The sequence below is a fragment of the Chlorocebus sabaeus genome, chromosome 11 (genome assembly GCF_047675955.1).
Source record: "Chlorocebus sabaeus isolate Y175 chromosome 11, mChlSab1.0.hap1, whole genome shotgun sequence".
NCBI lineage: Eukaryota > Metazoa > Chordata > Mammalia > Primates > Cercopithecidae > Chlorocebus > Chlorocebus sabaeus.
Genome location: NC_132914.1, coordinates 26994693 through 27010916, shown reverse-complemented (window position 1 = coordinate 27010916; position 16224 = coordinate 26994693). Strand labels below are relative to the sequence as shown.

The following is a 16224-nucleotide window of genomic DNA, read 5'->3' as shown; positions in this document are numbered from 1 at the left end:
GAAAAAGTCAATTAATGGCTGTTTAATTTCAATAACTAAATCTGCCACAAATTTGAAGGTTCGTGTTAATGTTTTCATGTCCAGTTTGCAGAATGAAGCTCAATTTGGTATTTTCTGATTGTGCTCAAAGTAAACCTTGTATGATTCTTAAATCAGAATCAGTGACCCGCAGGGTCAAGCATACCAAAGGTGCTTGATGGTTGCTTTTAAAATAAATGAGGAATTGTACATTATAACCTAATATATGGTGGACTGATAGTGTACCAAAGATTGGTTTCTAAAAGTTGGGGTACAATATGCTTCTATTACATTAAGTTAGAAGTTATACAAAACACAGGAGAAATATCTCCAGTTCTACTTCTTCCTGGGAGAAGAACTGAGAGAAGACAGTCACATTCAAGGCACATCCAAATATGTAAAACAACAAAGGGATCCAACCAGTACATAATTTTGTGTGCTGTATGTCTATCTTCAAAAGTTGGTGCTATCTTATTTTAAAAGCAGGATTTCTGTTTGAGGCCCATTTCATGTTTCTGGTTTACAAAAAGGAAGTCACGGACAGCAAAGCAGAGCTCCTTTTCTACTTCGATGTGAGGACAGGAGCCTGCAGCAATGAGGAGACCAGTCCCAGGCTATGTGGAACTGGGCTAAGGTAGGAAGAAACCAAATGTGTATAAGCACCATCTAGAAGCCAGTTGCTTTGGTAAGTGCTGCTTCATTTAACTTTCCCCATGATGCTGTGAGGTAGTTATATTTTTCTCCACTTTACACATGAGGAAACTACAGATGGAATGCTTTGCCCAAAGTCACACAGCAGTAAGTGGCAGCCAGACTTGCAACTCAAGGCCCTACCACCTTAACGCGAATGACAGAAAGTCCGGATCATTGAGAAGTGTCTGTTCATATCCTTTGTCCACTTTTTGATGGGGTTTTTTTTTTCTTGTAAATTATATGTTTAAGTTCCTTGTAGATTCTGGATATTAGCCCTTTGTCAGATGGATAGATTGAAAAATTTTCTCCCATTCTGTAGGTTGCCCGTTCACTGTACTGATAGTTCCTTTTGCTGTGCAGATGCTTTTTAGTTTAATTAGATCCCATTTGTCAATTTATACGTCCAAAAAACATATGAATAAAAGCTCATCATGCAAATCAAAACAACAATGAGAAACCATCTTACACCAGTTAGAATGGTGATCATTAAAAAGTCAGGAAACAACAGGTGCTGGAGAGGATGTGGAGAAATAGGAACGTGTTTACACTGTTGGTGGGAGTGTAAATTACTTCACCATTGTGGAAGGCAGTGTGTCAATTCCCCAAGGATCTAGAACCAGAAATATCATTTCACCCAGCAATCCCATTACTGGGTATATACCCAAAGGATTATAAATCATTCTACTATAAAGACACGTGCACACGTATGCTTATTGTGGCACTATTCACAATAGCAAAGACTTGGAACCAACCCAAATGCCCATCAATGACAGACTAGATAAAGCGAATGTGGCACATATACACCATGGAATACTATGCAGCCATTAAAAAGGATGAGTTTATGTCCTTTGCAGGGACATGGATGAAGCTGGAAACCATCATTCTCAGCAAACTAACACAGAACAGAAAACCAAACACTGCATGTTCTCGCTCATAAGTGGGAGTTGAACAATGAGAATACATGGACACAGGCAGGGGAACACACACCAGGGCCTGTTGGGGAGTGGGGGGTTAGGGGAGGGATAGCATTAGGAGAAACGCCTAATGTAGATGACGGGTTGATGAGTGCAGCAAACCACCATAGCATGTGTATACCTATGTAACAAACCTGAACATTCTGCACATGTACCCCAGAACTTAAAGTATAATTTAAAAAAAGAAAAGAAAAGAAAAGAAAGAAAGAAAAAGAAAAGAAAGTCCAGAAAGGGGAGTGTGTCCTGGGCTTGTGTGTCCTGGGCTTTACTAAGAATATAAAAAGAACCACTGTATTTTACAGTAGAATCAACTATTTAAATTGCCTCAGAGTTGGTAAGAGGGAGTCCTTGGGTTCTGATCTGAAATGGAAAAGGCTGTCTGTTTTTCTTTATAATAAAATAGAGAATATGACTGAGTATATGTGCATCCCATTCTCCAGGACAAACTTTAGTTGCTATTGGTAGATATAAAGTAAGAATCAGCATTCCAGGTATGTTTTACAAGACTTTTTCCAGCTAGACTCTCTTTGCCTTGGGAGCAATTACAACCTTGACTTCTAGGATGGATACAGAGTAGCAAAACAGAGACAGTCACTGGAACAAAGGAGTCACAATATAATATTAGTTTTTGTCTTTCCAAAAACAGATTTTTGAAATAAACACTAATGAGAGATTTTATGTGGACCAGTTCATTTGTAACATAAGTTAAAAGCACATCCAAACAGTGTCTTCAAAGATTATGAAAATTTTATTAATAAAGAAAATCAGCATTACACATATCCCCTTTAAAAACAACCACCTCAAACATGTAGAAATGCTTTATTTCGTATTTGCTATTTGATCAATGTCAGAAAAATGAAACCACAACACCAAAGTACAGACCAGTATTTCTGAAGGGGATAATAATCATTTGAGATAATAAACTACTAGAAAATCAGAAGAAATGATTCAAGGTATTCATTTCAAAGGCTAAACCACTAATTCTTCATCCAAACAAATGTTTCCACTGTGAGTCAATACATTTGCCATCAGTTCTTTTTAATGCTATCCTGAATACACAATGTACACCTAAAAACATGACAGAGTGCTCTGAGAATAGTAAGAACTGATAGCCAATATGATTTACAGAAATTTATGGCTATGTAGCAATGGTTCAGAGACAATCTCTAGAAAATATGAAGGTACTCTTCATGATAGGAAAGGATTGGTTTTGCAGGGCAGCTTTGAAGTTCATTTCTGATTATCTTTAAATAACCAATCTACCCTTGTTCCTTGATCTCGCCCTTTGCTAAAATTTTATAAATATATTCCAGACACACTGCATGCAAAAAGGGAAGTACAAGAATATTAAGATTCTCATGCCCTGGACATGAATAGAAAACATGTATATAATGTGTTCTCACTGTCAGAACAACCCATTGAAGTGTAAAGCTGGAAACCCCTCAGTAGAGAGATATACACTTTTAATCCAAAGGAAAAAAAAAAAAAGTGAGGCCTGTTACTTGACTACAGTTTCCAGGGCTCTGGTGTAGCTATATTTTAGGCATAGCTCCAAGGAGCAGCCTACACAAATTTGGATGGAGCGAGGGAGGCACAGATGGTGGTCACGTGAAGGCACAGACCGATCGAGTGGGCTCGGCTACAAAGTCTGTACATTTAGGCTGCTGTACTCCTCCTATTTCAAGTACTGCCAAGTCCCGACTCTTCCCCGTCTTTCCAAAGTCTTGATTCATTTAATTCTCCTGAAGGAGGTGGAAGAGGAGGAGGGTTGCGCAAATCTTACTCTTTCATGGTTTAGAGGAGACAGTCACCATCTTGGCGCCTTGTCAGATTTTAAATGTAACATTTTGCTAAGTGTAAAGCTGTGTATCTGTTCCTTTTCTGTTGCCATTATTGTAACTTCAATATTTGCAAAACACAACATCAAAATACTTCAAATCTAGCCCAAAGCAGTTATTCATGCAACACAATTCTTACACTTATCAATATACAGCGAGCTCATGGCAAAGAAATCTTTTCTTTCTTTCTTTTCTGTTTAGTTCTTTCTATTCACTTGTGACTTTTTTTTCTCTTTGGGACGTAAGAATGATTTAATCATACCACAGTAATATCCCCATTTTATATATGTATAGTATACATATTATACTATTATATGGTTATACTATTATAGCGCTTATTACAATGTCAGCTCTTACAGGTTGCATTATTTAGAAAAAGGAACCACAGAAGCTAAAATGATTCTACCATTTGAAATACCCTGTGAATCACTGGTAAAGCCTAGAGCACCTTAAGGATATACAGAGTCTTAATTTTTAAATATAAAAACTTGCAGTGTTCACTATAGAATGTTGTTCCTAAAGAAATTCAGGATGCGCTTTCCGTGGTGCCTAATTCACGGTTACTAGCATTAAAGTGCTATTTCTTACTCTTTAAAGATTCTCAGTTATTTTCTTCTTTGTGTAGGAAACTCTATCAAAAATCAAAACGGATTCAGTTACTGGCTTTTTTCTTTTTCTTTTTTTTTTTTTTTTTAACAGGGCACAAGGTATTTTACAGGTCCTCATCATTCTTCTTGGTATTCTGTTGGTGTAACTTTTGTGTGTGATCAGTTCTGCTCCGGAGACTTGTCCACTAAGCTCTGCAATGTGTCTTTTTGGCTGGAGCTAATGTGTAGGAAGGCCATTTTTAAAGCAAATCAAAACATTCAAAGGTTTAACATCTGTTAATCGGGTGTTTTATCTAGAGGACATAAAAGATATTTACAATCCTCTAGCTTACCGACTTAACGCTTTCCTTTATACTGGATATTTATATTGTGTAGAAATGGACATCGTTACCACAATCCATGGAATTATTCCACTTTCTTCTAAGACAAACAAGAAAATGTTTTCCTTTTAGGTTAGAATTTCTTGATTAGTAAAGTATATCAATAGGCACTGCGAAGAGGCGAATTGAACTCAATTATTATCTTAATTTCTGCTTTCAACAAAGCATACTGATAGAGAAAGTTTTTGATACTATTTATGTTTCATGAATTTCCATTTTTAGCTCTTTCCTTAAAATATGGGTAGTTCAGAATTTAAAAATAACAATAGTCACAGAGGGAAGTCTCCCCACCTTGGGGCATTTGTGATTTAAACCACAGTCACTTAACAACAAAACAACTAAAACTACCCTCCAATTCAAGGCCATATTGCTCAAATAAGAACTTCAGAATATTATTTTGATTTTCTAGGTTGACTAAGCATACGAATTAATAATAGGATTATGTATCAAATACAGTTTCATGAATGGAACACATCAGCATTACCCAATCTTCCTCAGACATAGGTTTGTTGCCAAGAGAGATACTTTTCAACATATCACAAATGTGCTATTTGTATAAACACTTCCCATTATGAATGCTCTTGTTTTTGTTTAAATGAGTGTTTTTAACCCGAGCTATTAATCACATTTTTTTTTTCCTTGTGGTGCTTGGCTTTCAGAAGAGAGAATCTTCAGGCCTCTGCTCTTGTGAGAGTAATTTCTCTTAACACCGACAGTGTAGCGTAAGTACAGCCAGAGCTCATTAAATAGACTTCTGAGCATAATTATAATTAACAATTAGCTAGAAATTAGTTTTAATGATTTGTTTTAGATGATAGAATAGAAGCATAATGTAATTATTTTTAAACCTTCTACATCATTAAGAATACAACTACCACCACCTTTCAATTATTGAGAGGCAATCATCGAAAGCATTTAGCAAGTGATCTACTTACAGAGCCAAGCTAAGGGAGCTGAAGAGAAGGGGCCGCCGCCCCAACCCAGGTGTTTATAATTATCTAGCCTTTTGCAAAGCCTCTTCCATTTCTATTCTGCTCTTTAAGCTATTTCATGCCTTGAAGACGTCTCTACCAGGGAAAATAAAGAGACTCAGCTCTTCCCCCACCTCCTGCCTGTCTCCAAGACCGTGTGGCGCTGATGACTAGAGAGGTGGGAAGGACCAGAGGAAGATGCCACAAAATTAGCAACTGGGCCTGAAATTCACCATTCACACCATCAAACTGGACTAATAGGAAAGAAGATTATGTAAGTAATGGATAAAATGAGTAACACGAATTAACTCCAGACTGTAAAGATAGAGCTATGCCATTCTTTCCTTGTTCAGTGTTCTGTTAACTTTTAATATTCCAAAATCAGTTTGGATCTTGCTTTCTCTTGAAGAATGTTAAAAAAAATACAATAGAAACCTGAAGAAATGCTATTTTATAAAAATATAAAAATATTCATTTAGAAGAGTGACTATTATTTGTTGTCAATGTTTTTTCCTTTCTTTGTTTAAAAATTTGTTTTTGTTTAACCTTAGCTACTCCATGTGCTATTTTTCTCTTGCAGCTTTGAGCAAGAATGTCAGATCTTTTGCTGGGGACCCTCAGAAGCCGTGAGGGAGCGCATCCTGACACCCACATAGAAGACCTGGTACCTATGTTTCCACATCACAAAGCAGGCCAACAAGCACACAAGGCCGCAGACCAAATTAAGAATCATCTGGATGAGTAAGAACAGTTTGAAAGTGCCAGTGACGCTGGTACAGTCCGTCACATCCCGGTAAACAAAGGTCCTGCTGAGCAGCTCCGAGGAGGGCAGTTTGCACTGGCAAGAGTCGAGTGTGGTCTCACAGGTAAACTGTGTGAGCTGCGAATAGTGGTGGGCAGCAAAGGCCACGGCCAGCACACAGACCGTCAGGCCCAGGGCACTCAGCAGAAAGTATAACAGCTGCAAGAGAGCAGAAGAAAACCTTTCTGGTTACAAAGAACATTGGATGATGATTTGCAAAGCTAATTCATCAAAACTATTCTTTTTCTTCTCTCCCAGAAATTTGCTGATGGAAAGGCTGTCTCTTCTTAGAAACACAGCACCCAAGACACGGAAATAGTTCCATGTTTATTTATTTGCAGGTAGTTCTTAAACCCTGATCGCATTTTCACTTGCCATCCAGATGTTGGGCCCTTTTCAAGAGTTATGACAACCATATTAGCTGTATTGTGGGATGTTTTCGTCTAGATAGTGCCACAGTTTAGATGAATCCCAAACAAGCTAGCCATCCCTGGATGACATGTTGTGCTTATTTTGAACTCAGGAACTTCTGATATTAAGGCTGCAACAAGACTAGGAAGTAAAGAACAGGCTTCTGTAATACAAACACTGTGTGGGCCAAAATTAGCAATGATGGGTCAACTAATAGAATAGGTTCATTTTTTAAAAGACTATATTCAATGTAATGATTGCCAAACTGTATCCATAAACATGAGAATCCCCAGCAAGAGGTTGCTGGGAGAAAACAAATTATGGCTCCAGAAGTTAAGTAACTTGATGTTAGCTTCACTGCCTGTGAAACGTACCCCAAGCCCAACAATGACCATGTGATTCCTGAGCATGAAAATCCACTTCTAAATGGTTCCTCAGTCACCAAGGTTTTGAACTCTGTTGGCCTCCAGGTTAACTTTTGGATTGAAAAAGTCTGGTTAAAGTTCTCACTCTGCTGCTAAAGGGCTGTGAGAACTCTGAATAATTTAGAGGTTTAGCTTACACCTGAAACATTCTGAGCAAAACTTGTGGGTGTTCACTGACATGGCCACAATAAAATCTATGGAACAAGAAATATTTTTGTGATTGAACTCACCCGCTAGAAATGTTGCTCTTAATGGTCCACCTGCTGAGATTCTAGGTAAGGCTCAGAGTCCCCAGTTTTTGAGACTAGCATACATAGTTCTTAGTGCAAGAATTATATTACCACAGTCAAAATTTGCTCTCCACAGAGAACAATTCTGGTGAATGGCCTCTTCACAAAGTAATATTAGTTCCAGCCATTTCCAGGTTCAGATGAAAGTAGCTCTGAAAAGATGATGCCCTTCCCCCACCTTCCCTTATATATAATTCAAAATTAAAACATACATGTGACACTGTAAAATATGTGTACAAAAGTCCTCCAAATGAGTGTTTTCCACACAGTGATGATTTCAAGTGTTTTCAAGTCTTAAATTTGGAATTCTGTATTTACATTTTTACTTTTTTTCTTTCTTGAGTGGTATGTGTGCATGTATATGTGGGTGTGGGTGTACATACTGGTTGCTGGTGCCCTAAGCTTATGTCTGGTTTGCCTGTAAGGGAATCCATCAGGGATTACATACAGCTTGACTGTATATCTAAGGTCACTGGAAGAGAGTAGAATTAGTTAAAGCCATTTATTTTCTTAATACATCTTAATTAGTATCATGGATTCTTTAGATCTTTTCATCAAAGAGATCTTAAACACACATTCTTTTTCCTTTTCAAATCATTTAAAGGATTGTCAGATGTAACCTAAGTATCTTCATCTGTGAAACAGTTTATAGAAACGTCTTATATCTCAGGGACATAACAAGGATTATACTCAATATTAATGTTCCTTGGAGGAAGAGAACCAGATAAATACAAAGTGGTACCATCATAAAACTTTTTTTTTTTTAAAGAGATGGAAGTCTTGCTATGTTGCCCAGGCTGGTCTCAAACTCCAAGCCTCAAGTGATCCTCCCACCTCAGCCTCCCAAAGTATTGAGATTAGAGCTGTGAACCACTTCGTCTGGACCTCAATATTTTCGGTGACTATACTTTATGCAAAAATTGGAGTTTTTAGCCTAAAAATATGGATTTATTTTGTAGGACCAATGGAGCAGAATATTTGAACAATTCTGGGTTGTTCTGAAATATTCAGGCTTGATCACTGACTTCAAACTCTTGGTGCCAAGAGCCAAATTAAACTGTCTTGACCATGCTCTGTGTGTGTCTGTGTGTGTGTGTGTGTGTGTGTATGTGTGTACCCATTGTAGCTGTGTTCCCAGTACAGCCAGCAGAGAACTGGGAACAGTTTGCTCTGGGAACAATGGTATATCTAGGACTTTACTAGCAGGGAAGGCCCAGGTTAAAGTGATCATTTCCCACCTAGTAGTCATCTGCTTAGTAGAATGGCCCCAAATGGAGTTTTCTCTACTTGTTTTATCGCCATCAGTGGATGGAAGTGGGGGTAGGGTTCTTGTGATAACCTTCCTACCTCTAACATACATACATCCTTAGATAGCAATTTCTTCTCCTTTTTTTTTTTTTTTTTTTTTTGAGACAGAGTACAGTGGCTTGATTTCAGTTCACTGCAACTTCTGCCTCCTGGGTTCAAGCAATTCTCGTGCCTCAGCCTCCTGAGTAACTGGGACTACAGGTGCGTGCCACCGCACCCAACTAATTTTTGTGTTTTTTTTGGTAGAGACAGGGTTTCACCATGTTGCCCAGGCTGGTCTCGAACTCCTGACCTCAAGTGATCCTCCTGACTCAGCCTCCCAAAGTGCTGAGATTACAGGCGTGAGCCACTGCATCCAGCTCCTTAGATAGCAATTTTCTGTAACATTTGTTGGGGCAATATCTTGAAGCAATGACAATAATCCCTCATTCTCAATCTGCAAATAATTCAAATAGTTGAAAAATATTTTATTCACGATAGTCACAAAAATCCATTTGCTGAAAATGGGAATTTTGTCTATTTTAAAAGATGACTTTTTGACTCAGAGATTAAAAGATGTGCCCAAGACCATTTAACACGTGTGCAGCAGTACTGGCTGATGATTAACAGCCTGAACCAGGGAGTCAGGTTGCCTGGGTCGGAATCCTGGTTCTTCCCTCACTAGCCATGGTCCTTGGGCAAATTCATCAATCCCTGTGCACCTGTATTTCTTCATCTGTAAACCTGGCATGATCATAATAGCGCCTACTTCACACAAGGATCAAAAGAGTTGATGTCTGTAAAGAGCTTAGAACAGCGTCTGGTATACAGGAGCACTATTTAAGTATTTGTGAAATAATAAGCAAATTAGTAGGGATGGAAAGAGCTGCCAGTTCTCAGGACTGAGGATATTAATTCGACTGCCTTTGTCTTATTTTGTCATGTGGGAGTAACAACGCATTCTTGGCTTGTAGGAAGGATGTAAACATTTACACAAACACAGTGGTTGCTCAATTTTAATTGAACCGTTTATGCTAGAACCCAAGGAGAACACAAAGAAAAACCATGCCCCTTAGCCTCCCTGAGTATGAATAAATTTACATCGTGCATATCTATCTCACACATAATGACTCGGCTTCTCCCAGTCGGGAAAGCATCAGGCCAAGTAAACTAGGAGCCACGGAATCAAGTTTCTTATCCATTTTAAGACATAAATACATACTCGATTCCCCCTAAAGCCTGCGGGCTGCATCTGCAGCGCTGTGGCATTCTTCCTTCATGGCTTTTAACTCATCTGACAGCAACAAGCTTCTGGGTTAGAATCTGTAATTTAAAATCAAGTGGCTTGTTTTACCTACACGACACGAATAAACTATAAGGAAGAGTGTTTACGATGACCTTGGGAATCCGAGCAAATATATCTTGATAAAAGCCCGGCGCCCGAGGCATCTGTCTTGCGGGTGTCAGCCCATCAGCCTGGCGCTGCGCAGCGGGCGGAGGCGCGGTGGCCCCGGGCGCTTATGTAATAGCAGCGCCCGGGCGCGTCTCTGCTCGCTTGCTGCCTTTAATTGGTACCCGGCCTGCAGCTTTCACGTTCGGTGACCTCGGGAGGAGGGTGTTGTTGCTCCAATTTAATTACCTTCCCCGGTGGCCTGAACGGGAAGGGCCCCTCTGCAGCGCGCCGCTTGGGAGGAGGCTGCCGCAGCAGCTCAGGGCCTCCTGGATGTGGACAGGAGGGAACGTGCCCCGGAATGTTTCCGCAGGCACATGCCCCCGACACGTTGCGGAACCTCCAGGGGAGCCCTGAGAAAGTCAGGCCACTAGGAAAGGCAGGAAGCGCGACCTGCGGCCGATGCCCAGCCAAGACCAGAGGCAGAGCCCAGGGAGGAAGAAGGAAAGCGCTGGTGGCATCGAGGGCCTGCAAAAGGACCCCACCCCCAATTCCCGACCCCCCAGAGGACTGTCTCAGCTTGAGAAAAAAAAAAAAAAAAGAACCTGTGACTATTGTCTGTAAGAGAAAGGGAGGGTGTGTGTGTGTGCACACGTGCTGACTACAATGAGACTGTCATCGTGGCCTGTTTGCTTGTCCTGGCTATCTGTGCACTCAACAGGAGGAAATAAATCCTCAAACAAAGCTTAGGCCAGGGTCCAGAGATGGGGGCACCAAAACGCGGCTATGCTGATGAGAAACGCCCTATGAAGATGCATGTTATGCCTCCGTCCCCCCAGTAGTGTGAGAAGCATAAGGGAAGTCAGCTGTCCCCTGTTGTGTCATTGGAAAATCTGGAGATGGGCTGAAGCTCACTTTCAAACTGAAGATAATGTAGCATGCAACTCTAGAGAGCTAGCAGCAAGCATCAAGAAAGGTCATGTTCAGGAGAAGAGAAAAGTGCCTCAGTATTTGTCAATGCCTGTCACGGGTGGAAAAAAGAGGCAGCTAATAGATCTTCCTAGTGGGGAATCCTCAACCTGGCTGACACTGGCAGTGATTTTTTATTCTATTTTTTTTTCTCTTACTCCCTATTTTAACTAAGGTGCAGATGTTGAGATGGTATTGGGGCCTCTCTCAAGCTGATGCTTTTGCCTCTGCTGTTTTCTGGGATCATCTCGGGGGAAAATGAAGGCATTTCACATAAACTAATAAAAATCTAGTTTGAGGTGTTCTTCAGCCACTGGATGAAGTTCTTGTAATTTAACAGGCCATTTCTTACTAAGCTTTCTGGCTTCATTTTTTTTTTTTTTTTTTTTTTTTTTTAAATCACCAAGCCTTGCTGTTTAGTCAAACCTCTACAAAAAAATAGTAAACATAGACTGATGTCTACACTATCTGGCCTTCTTTCAAGGAAAGTCCTCAGACAGAAAAGTATAATTTCCAAATGAAGGCATATCCACCAAAATTCTAACTTCATCATTTAAAAAAGTAGTATCTAGTAATTTTTTACCTAAGAAAGTTACAACTGTTGGAGAACATTTCAAAATTAGAGAAAAACTGAAAAATGCACATACAATCCCACCACTGATAGATAATTGTATTTTCTATGCTCATTAAGAGCTTTTATTTTTTCTGTAAGATAATGTCATATATTTTGTGTAATCAGCTTTTAAAAATTAGTTATTATAATGTAAACTTTTGTATTCTATTAATTACTTTTTATAGCATGATTTTAAAAGATATCATCCCATTGCTTTTTTTATGTCAACAGCTTCAATTATACTGGAATCTTCCAACACATCTTATTTTTTTCACCTTAGTCACTTCCAAATAATGTCATTCACTTACTTTTATGTCTGATGTTTTCTCATTGTAGTGAACAAAAAAATCCAGTTTTTATACGTTTTCTTGTAGAAGAAAAAACAAGTCAGTGGACAAAATTAAAAAAAAAAAAGATTAAAGAAAGCTTTGTATTCTTTGCTACAGTGGTTGAGAGAAAATGTAGGAATTTGCTTTCTACTAGCTCTGATTGCTAAGTTCTGTGTCTATGTCCTCATACTCTGAAAGCGAATGTCTTTGCTTCCCTTTGGGGTAGATTCTGTTGTGCAGTGAAAGTGCTGTGTACTTGAATTGGCTCCAGCCAAATGCACTGTCCCTAACAGAAAAAAGATACACACAAATGAAAGACACACACGCTTGCCAAACCACACATATCCCATCGCCCGTCCCCCACTTTGCCCTGAGAGTCTTGGCACAGAGCATTTGGATGCACCCAATGTACTTTTTCTGTCTCAGTGATCCCACCTACAAGAGGAAATACACTTAGACTGCTTCATTATTAAAAATATCCCAAATAACCCCCGAGATATGGAAGTGGGCACTGAAAGAGACACCTTTTTTCTGGCCAAGTGTTTTGTTGAACTGATGAATTTTCAATATTCCTTTTAAGGGCATTGAAGGACAGACTTCATATCCTCCAGGCCAACCCAGTTCATGGAAATTAAGACTTAAAAAACAAAATCAGCATTACCTTTGAGGTCTGGATCAATGCCCTCTTAAAACATTTTTTGGCGTGCCTAAAAATGCAATTTCTAGACTAATCAGATATGCAACCCCTTCAGAAGGCACTCCCTTATTTTGTACTTGGGTTTCTTTCTATGTGATGATAAAAGAGAAAGAACAATCACAACTTACTTTCATAGAAAATTGAATACATGTCCGTTCGTCAACCTGATATGAGACACAAAGCATAAACAAGCCGAGATAGGCCACTAAGCAGACCTGCAATGGAGAACACAGAAGAAAGGAAGGACGTTATCAGGGCACGTTGTGCTTTCAAATGACATCAGTCTCAGCATCTTGCCCCAGTCACATCCATGTTATAAAGCTGTTCATTTCATTTACTTATCTTTATGTACGTGTTTTTCTTTCAACTGTTGCAAAACCACTTTCAAATTAGTAAAATCAATTGATTTCCACTTAGCCAGCATTTACTAAGTTCTTTTGATACACCAGGTACTATACAAAATCCTTCAGAGTATGTGATGAGGAATAAAGTTTACTCAGTGTTCATCAGTTTACAATCCAGTGAAAGCCAAAATAAATGCACACCATATTCTAAGGCAGGACATTTCACGTTAAATATTATTCAAAGAAGTACAAAAAGAGGAAGAAATTACATTGAGTTGGGCGATATAAAAGGCTTCCATTAAGACATGGATTTGAAATGGTCCTTGAAAGAAATGAAACATGATTACTAACATTAGCTGAATATTTACTACATGCTGGGGCTCTTCTAAGGGCTTTGTATTATATTCCTCCTATAATTGCTTTATATTGTATGCCCTCCTGTAATTGCTATAAAATCCTATAAGGCAGGTGATACTATGATCCTCATATTGTAAGTGAGAAAGAAAAGGCACAAAGCCTTTTCTTTGGAACCAGGATTCAAATCAGGTAGCTTGGGATAAAGCAGCACCATAAGCAATAGCACAGAGAAAGAGCTGCACAGAGAATGTGTTGAAAGAACAGCAAATGCACACCCATAGTTTAAAATAACGACATATAGGCTGGGTGTGGTGCCTCACGCCTGTCATCCCAGCACTTTGGGAGGCTGAGGTGGGTGGATCACCTGAGCTTAGGAGTTTGAGACCAGCCTGGCCAACATGGTGAAACCCTGTCTCTACTGAAAATACAAAAATTAGCCGGGCGTGGTGGTGCACACCTGTAATCCCAGGTACTGGGGAGACTGAGGCAGAAGATTCGCTTGAACCTGGGAAGCAGAGATTGCAGTGAGCTGAGACTGTACCATTGCACACCAGTCTGGGCAACAAGAGTGAAACTCCATCTCAAAAAAACAAAAAAATATATATATAGAGCACAAAGGGTAGGATGAAAATCTGGGGACACAGGATTGATTTAGTATGTAGTGGCACTCCCTTGAAAATTTCTGAGAAGAGAATGACATGATTTGAGAGACACATTTCAGGAAAATTAGCAGTGATGTTGGGTGGGTCGGCAGTGAGAACATCAGGGTATTATTTTGCTAACCTGAGCAAGATCAACATATCAGGTGAACCAGAGCTCAGATAGTAGCATGCAAATTCAGAAAAAGAGATGGAGATGATAGGCACAGTAAAAGCTGAATCTATACATCTTCGCTATTGCATAACTGATGGGAGGACCTGGAGAGGGAGAAACCGGAAGTGACCTCCACGCTTTGGAGCATCAGTGACAAAAAGACGGTGGACGTGCCTACTGAAAGAAGGCTGGCCAGAGAAACAGCAGCATTTGAGGGAAAATATACTCAACCTGTTCATTAAACTGCATTTTCTTTTTCATGAACTAGGCTTTTTAGAACTAGGATTTAGAGTTTCTAATCAAAGCATATCTATTCACATTGAATTTTGGAAAGCTTAAAACATTGATAAATTTCCACACTTTTAAAATAGAAAATATAAGCAACAGAATTGCATTTCCTGATAAGCAAAATTATCCTGGAGACAGATGTTGAAAGAGTGGCTGAGAGTCACCTAGCAAGTCATTAAACAACTGGTTTGCACATACTCATACTTCCTACCCCAGGGTCAGCTTCAAACCATAGGCAGTCTCTGTTAGGGTGGAGAAATCATTTGCAAAGCCAACATGGCATTTTCAGGTAAAACTTCTATCCTCTTCTCCCTTTGATTACACAATAAGCTACCTATGCCCTCATCCATTGCCAAGTTGTAGGTTGTTCAGATTTCTATTGGACCATGAAGTCAAAAGCCAAGCCTTCTCTTACTACAGACTGTTTCCAGGGTTTTCCATCATTGAATGGAAATGGTTGCTTGGTTTAATAGCAGGATATAATATTTGCAGTGGAGAGACACAGCATTAAAACATGTGAGCATGGCATGGACTGGAGAGATCTGGAGAGAAAACAAAACAGATAGGACCCAGGGAGGCAGCTTTTCAGCGGAAGACTTGCAGATACAAAAGTAAAGATACTGAAGTTATTCGTATAGCCCCTAACATGGCATTTTCAAGTCAGGATGAAGCTCTTTTGTAAAGTTTATTTGTAAAAAATACTAAATTGAAGGATAAGTTTGATAAGAACTGTAGGGGTTTACCATTTATTCTCACATTAAGAATTTACAAAACTTGAAACAATCAAAGAAAGACCTACTTTTTGTTTATTGGTGACACACCAGATTGAGGGTTGTAATCCTGCTTATATCCCTAGACACATGCCTGTGAGTTTCTGTCTGCAGGTGCAAAGCGTCAGGCTCTCCCACATAACTGCCTTCTTCCCTAGAGACTACCAGCTGAAGTTGGCAATCGCCAAGACTTTCCTCTTTGTCTTCATAAGAGACACATTCCAGTAATAAGGCCTAACTAGCACCTTAAAAATCTGATTCAGTGCCTCTACTTGAACAAAATTTCTGATTTCAGCAGTAGCTACTTCTTTGTAGCTTTCATTTACCCTGGATTCCAGAAAGAAGTTGCATGGGAACACATGACCTCATTCTAGAGCATTTCACTTATTCAAGTCACAGAATTTTATGGAGGACATACAATAAGCAGGCCCTGTGTTATTGTATGATCCTGGGAAATGAGAGATGGAAAAACAGGCCCTAACACCAAGGACTATCCAGCATCTAAGGATCTCCCAGTCCAGTGGGAAAAGAGAGGATAATGCAGTTGGGCTATTGTAAAAGTTCTAGGACTACATCTGCTATAGGAATACCCAGAAGGAATAACTACCCTGATGGAAACTTGGGGAGACTTCCTGGAGAAAGATGAGTTTTGAGGATATGCAGAAAGTGGCTAGGAGAGTGTGAGGAAAGGTATTCTGTGGAGAGAGTAATAGAGGTGCAAAGGCACGAAGAAAGGCAGAGTAAACATTTGAGGATTCCTCTAGGTCCAGTGCAGAGAAAAAAATAAAAGGCAAAAGACATGCTTGCAGCAATGGACAGGAAGTAGATCACAAAGGACTTTGATTTCAACTAGGACATTTTCAGCAGCAGAAGGGCGTGACTGACTTTGCCTTTTAGAATGGTCCTTCTGGCTATGAAGAATGGATTGGATGGGGGCAATTCTTGGGAAGAGAAGAC

General features: G+C 39.6%; 1 protein-coding gene and 1 long non-coding RNA gene across 5 annotated transcripts in view; one reads left to right on the top strand and one right to left on the bottom strand.

Moving 5' to 3' along the window:
• LOC140712747 (uncharacterized) overlaps positions 1–16224 on the top strand; it is a 58624-nt gene that overhangs the window by 34813 nt on the left and 7587 nt on the right. The gene's annotated exons all lie outside the window — the stretch shown is intronic.
• Positions 2415–16224, bottom strand: part of SSPN (sarcospan) — a 112318-nt gene continuing 98508 nt past the window's right edge. For all 4 annotated transcript variants that reach the window (XM_073020568.1, XM_073020569.1, XM_007967988.3 and 1 more), the window contains 2 exons: positions 12824–12910; positions 2415–6443 (listed from right to left, as the gene is read on the bottom strand). In XM_073020568.1, the coding sequence (XP_072876669.1) occupies positions 6078–6443; positions 12824–12910 (453 nt within the window). In that variant the 3' untranslated portion in view covers positions 2415–6077. The remainder of the gene's footprint in view (positions 6444–12823; positions 12911–16224) is intronic.